Here is a 5,140-nt window from a genome sequence, read left to right as displayed (position 1 = left end):
TGTTATAATTTCTTCAAAAATATCTGCCTAGATTAAATATGTTATTGATCTTTTCAAATGCAAGGCAGTGTTTTGTATGTAATAATAATGATGAGATTTCAGGTAGTACTATGTTTTCGCATGTTTTTGGTTGGTGGGTTCACGGCCCAGTTTTACACGTCCTTACAACGTCGACGTTGCATTACTTCCTTGAACTTAGTTAAATTAATGAGGTTACCTAGATGATTAAGCAAAAGAACATATATTAAATTGTAATTAAAATACGGTATTTCAAAGTCCAAGTACTCTTAATTAGGTGGGAATATTAATATTAATATGAGTTGTATTACATGTACATACTCTTAATTCTTACTCTCTCACTTTTTTAACAAGTAATCACATATTCACTAGACTAATCATAAGCTCACATGATCACGTCCACAGAGTTACTGCAAAGGTAAATCGCAAATTGCTCAATTAACGCACCGTCAAATTTTAATTTTTATGTGCATACGAGGTATCCGATCCACATTTTCTATCCTTCTAAAGCCTTTCTCTATTCATATTTATAGTGAGACTCGAACCTCACATTGTTGCTTTTAGTTGTGACATCAAGTTAAACGATAAATCACTAAGCTAAATCAGGGGTACACTCTCCCAATTTGACTAGCTGACGTGACAGTATAAAGCTTTTATTTTTGTATGTAGTCCCATCACGAGTGTCTATATTAAAATTTTGAGTGTAAGAGTAAAAGCTGAAACTAGATAATAGGAGTACAAAGTAGTATTTTTCTATTAATATTGCATTACATTAATTAAAGGTAGGCCAAATGACAACTACAGAAATTACATTTTTTTTCCTTGATTTACCAGAACCATTTTATTATTCCTTAAAACCATTACTATTACTAATAATACATTCTTAATGATGTTGGATCCTGGAGCTTAAAAGACAGGTTTCTCTGTGTTTTCTTTGATCAGTATTGCAAGATGTCCGCCGCCGACGCGGAGGTGATGATGGGCTGGTTGCCGGAGAGGAAGTTCCAGGAATTATTGTTCGCCGTCGCGAAAAACGCATCGGCCGGAGGAGATTCGAAATTGCCGTAGCAATAATTGACCTCTTCCTGGAGCGCCGCAAAACCGCCATTGTTGGAGTTCACGAAGCTCGCGATCTCGTTGAGCGCGTCGAGGCGGTGGCTGAGCTCCGCCACCTGCGCGCGTAGGATGGAGTTGTGCGCCTCCACGTTGAGGAACTGCTGCGTGGTGGCGTTCATGGCGGTTACGATCTGGTTGTTCTCTTTCCGGAGCTGCGAAACCTGCGCCATCAGATCGTCCAAATGCTTCTGTTTCCTCATCCGCGACCGCCGCGCCGACTCCCGGTTCGATATCATCCGCTTCCGCTTCCTCTGATCCATCAGCGTCTGGAGATCCTCCTCGGAACCCGAGGTCTGAAGCACACATGACCCCGGTGACGTCACACCAGAGGAAGCCATAAAAAAAAATTTTGAAAAAATTCAGATGACAGAGAAAACTAGCAGGACCCAGATAGTGAATCGATGATGACCTTAACAGTTAAGAGCAGAGTTCTTCAGAAATGGAGAGATAGTAGAGAGGTGGTTTTATTTATATTTATATCTGTATATATGTAATAATATGTATATATATCTATATATGGAAGCAAAATACAATCATGAAATGTAGTAAAACCAGTAGAGGAAGACAACAGAGAAAGATTGCACTAAATGGGTCCTGCGCCTATATGTGGAATTTATCATACAACCGGAAAGAAACAGTTCACTGAGAATTGCAGACATGAATTTCAAAGATTAGAAATAATATGTTGATCATCAAGATTAGCTTCAAGAAAACCCCCCAGACTTGAAGAACAGATCAACCAACAGGATTATTCTATTCACTCGGATTTTCCAACAGAAAACAAACACAAAAGATCAAGAATTGCAGAAAACCCAAGAACAGTAACTGTTCTTGGATGAAGAAGAAGAAGAAGAAGAAAGGTGGGAATGAGAAGCTTAAGGCTTTGAAAGAGAAAGAGCAGAGGGCCAGTAAATAGTGGAGAGTGTAAAAGGAGAAAACAGAAGAGGAGGTAGAGGAAGGGCTAGGTATTTGATTGGGATTTTATAGCGGAAAAAGTGGTGGAATTTGGGTCAGGAAAAAAAAAAAAAGAAAATGGGAAACTGGAAAAAGAAGAAAAAAATTGAGTGGGGGTGAAAAGAGAAATATGTGAAGTGGAGTACCAAAAAAAGAAGTTTGGAATCTACTCAGGGACAAAAGGTGGGTGGGGACAGGGATGATGGGACATGTGGGGTGGGCGCAGAAGCCTCCACGACCGTCCAGATCCAGCTGGGAACCATCATCTTTCATAACTACGTAATTCAATATTACTTTCATTTGTGTTCTAAAAAAAAATATTACTTTCATTTGTCACAAATTTACAATCGTTACTCAAAAGTGTATACAGATTAACTTTTTCTAACGGTAGTCCAGATAAATCACTTTAAGTTGTTTATAACAAACTAACTCAAATTAAAAAGATTAATAGATAATTTTTACAAAAAAGTAAAATTTTAAGAGTTAATTTCATTTTTTGTCATAAATTTATACGTAACAATCCATTTTAAGTTTTTTTTTTTTAATTTATTAGATCAATCAAATTTGGTCTTAGTATTATTTTGACATGACTATTTTTGATCTTTTATCAACTAAACAGTTTAAATATTGTTAAATACAAAGGCATCTTGGTCTTCAATTATAGATTTTTTTAAAAAAATATATATATATATAAATATATATATATATATATATATATATATATATTGGGTCAACTTACTTTGTATAAAAAAGATATAAATATTTTTGTATTTAACGATATCTCAACGATTTCGTTGACGAAGAACTAAAAATGGTCATACCACAATAATATTAAGACTAAATGAGAATATTGTGATAAAAATAAAGATTAAAAGTGAAATATCACCTATAAAACTATTATTAAAATTTTTTTTAACTCAAAAGCTTTAATATTACTCATATTCTGGTATTCTTCACTCACATGCCCTTTCTTTTTGCTTAATTATAACTCCACCCAACTTTCATAGAATAATGCGGCAGAGGTCTACTACAGTCTACATATACTCTTTCATTTTTTATTTTATTTTATTTTTATTTTTTAGTTTACTCTCTAATGTGGCAAATAAGATAAGCTATCTTAATTACATAGATTTCAAAAAATATATCTACGTCAAAATTTAAGAGTGTAAGTAAAAATTGAGAGTAAAAATAAGGAATTCACGAAGTATCTTTATCACATGAGTCTCAATAAATGTGTCTACTAGGAGAATCTAAATATAAATAAACATTGAAAGTATATACATAGTCCACAGTATTTTCAAATATTGCATGTATTTTATTTGATTTTTTTATTATTCTTTTTTACCTTATAATTTATATCTTATAGACTTGACATGTTCTGATTAATTCAAGATAAATTATATTTTTAATGCCTTAATTGTTCTAAAGTTATAAATGTAGGTCATGGCCTTTAATAGCTATAAATATAGTCTTTCATTTAGAGCACTGAATATTGTTAAAAGTAGGTGCTATACTTGCAATAATTGAAAAAAACGAATAATATTTATAATTATGTCAATAATTGAATGACTAAATTTACAATAAACAAAATATACGAACTTACTATGTAACTTGATAATACTTTAGAATAGAAGTATGATTTTTTTTCTTAACTAAAAAAATGACAATTGTAAACGGTCAATTTGAACACAGTAAATATTGTCTTTAATTATTTTTGTTTTTAAGTATTACTGCCTCTGCAAAAATGCCCCCCACTGTGGTCTGGGTTCAAACCTCTGACCTTCCATTTGGGAGAGCTACAGAGATGTCATAGAGCTACAATTTACTTAGCATTTTGTCTTTACTTATATCAAAACTAAAAACACATATATTAAATTAAACCAAATTAATTTAACCCTAAATTCTTGACTATAGTTGGTAAGAGCATCTTCAATAGAGGACATATTTTCTTAGGTTTTTTTTTTTTTTTTTTTTTCAGAATTACTATGAGAGATAAAGGTGAGAAAATGATGCACATGGATCGCGTCTTTTTCTTCTATTTTCTTTTTTCGTGTGCGAGTCTCACAAAAAATCACATTACTGCAAATTATTTTTCCTCTCTCTATTCAATCTCTTCCAAATCATCATCTCTCTCCTCCAGAAAAAACTACTAATAGTTTTGTAAATAATAAAATATTTAAGTTGACAGTCCAAATTTAATGGTGGATTTATAATTTTTTAAATAACTTGTTAAATTGATTTCATTTATATCACTCCATTACCCTAACAAAAAAAAGTGTTAAATTTTAAGCAGTACCAAAAAGTGCTCACTTTTTATTAAAATGGTATAAGCGTAAAGTGATCCAAAAGCGTGCTTTGCATTCTATGGGGAAGTTAATAGTCAACTTATGAAAATTATGGTTAATTTTTTTTAGGAGCAGATCTGGAAAAGTGGAAGTCATCTTCAATCCGTTCATTCTAGTACTGAATTTTATCTCCCTAGCTCTTGTAATCGCGTATGAACTCACATCATTTTTGGTCAATTTTATTTTGTAATTTTATGTTGATTTGGACAAGAAAACGATGCTTTGATCTGCACTTTAAATCAATTTGGACAAGAAAACGATGCGTGCCCCCACAAATTTTGCTATTATATATAGGGTTAGAAATGATATGTGATTTGAAAAAAGTTAAGACTAATTATAGTCATCAAGATTAATTAATAGTTAAGGTTTTGTAAAAAGAAAAAAGAAGGTAACTTAATTTTATACTCCATAACTATTTCAAACTTTTAAATTTACATATATTTACAAAACTGACTTCATATCTTTTTTTTTTTTTTTGTTTTGTTATTTTTCAACCACCCTCAACTGTTTATATATACAAATCAGTCCTCACTTTTTATTTGGGAGCATGCTCGCTCTCACATGAACCTTCTTCTATAAGGGCGAGTTCAAACAGGAACAACCCCTCCTATAAAACATAAGGATTGATCACAATCGTCCATTAGGGTTCATCATATCAACGATGAAAGGTTTTAGTTAAAAAAAACACGGGATCAATTTTATAATTA

At 32.2% G+C, this 5,140-nt stretch overlaps 1 protein-coding gene across 1 annotated transcript; it reads right to left on the bottom strand.

Annotated features, from left to right (window-relative positions):
- Window positions 1–748: 748 nt before the first annotated feature.
- LOC116016418 (bZIP transcription factor 11-like) lies at window positions 749–2,096 on the bottom strand. Its single transcript, XM_031256670.1, has one exon. The coding sequence runs from the start codon at window positions 1,470–1,472 to the stop codon at window positions 957–959; it is 516 nt and encodes a 171-aa protein (XP_031112530.1). The 5' UTR covers window positions 1,473–2,096; the 3' UTR covers window positions 749–956.
- Between the last annotated feature and the right edge of the window lie 3,044 nt (window positions 2,097–5,140).

This window comes from Ipomoea triloba, chromosome 1, assembly GCF_003576645.1.
Source record: "Ipomoea triloba cultivar NCNSP0323 chromosome 1, ASM357664v1".
NCBI classification, from domain to species: Eukaryota; Viridiplantae; Streptophyta; class Magnoliopsida; order Solanales; family Convolvulaceae; genus Ipomoea; species Ipomoea triloba.
Note: the sequence above shows the minus strand (reverse complement) of the source record. Positions and strands in the feature narration are given on the sequence as shown.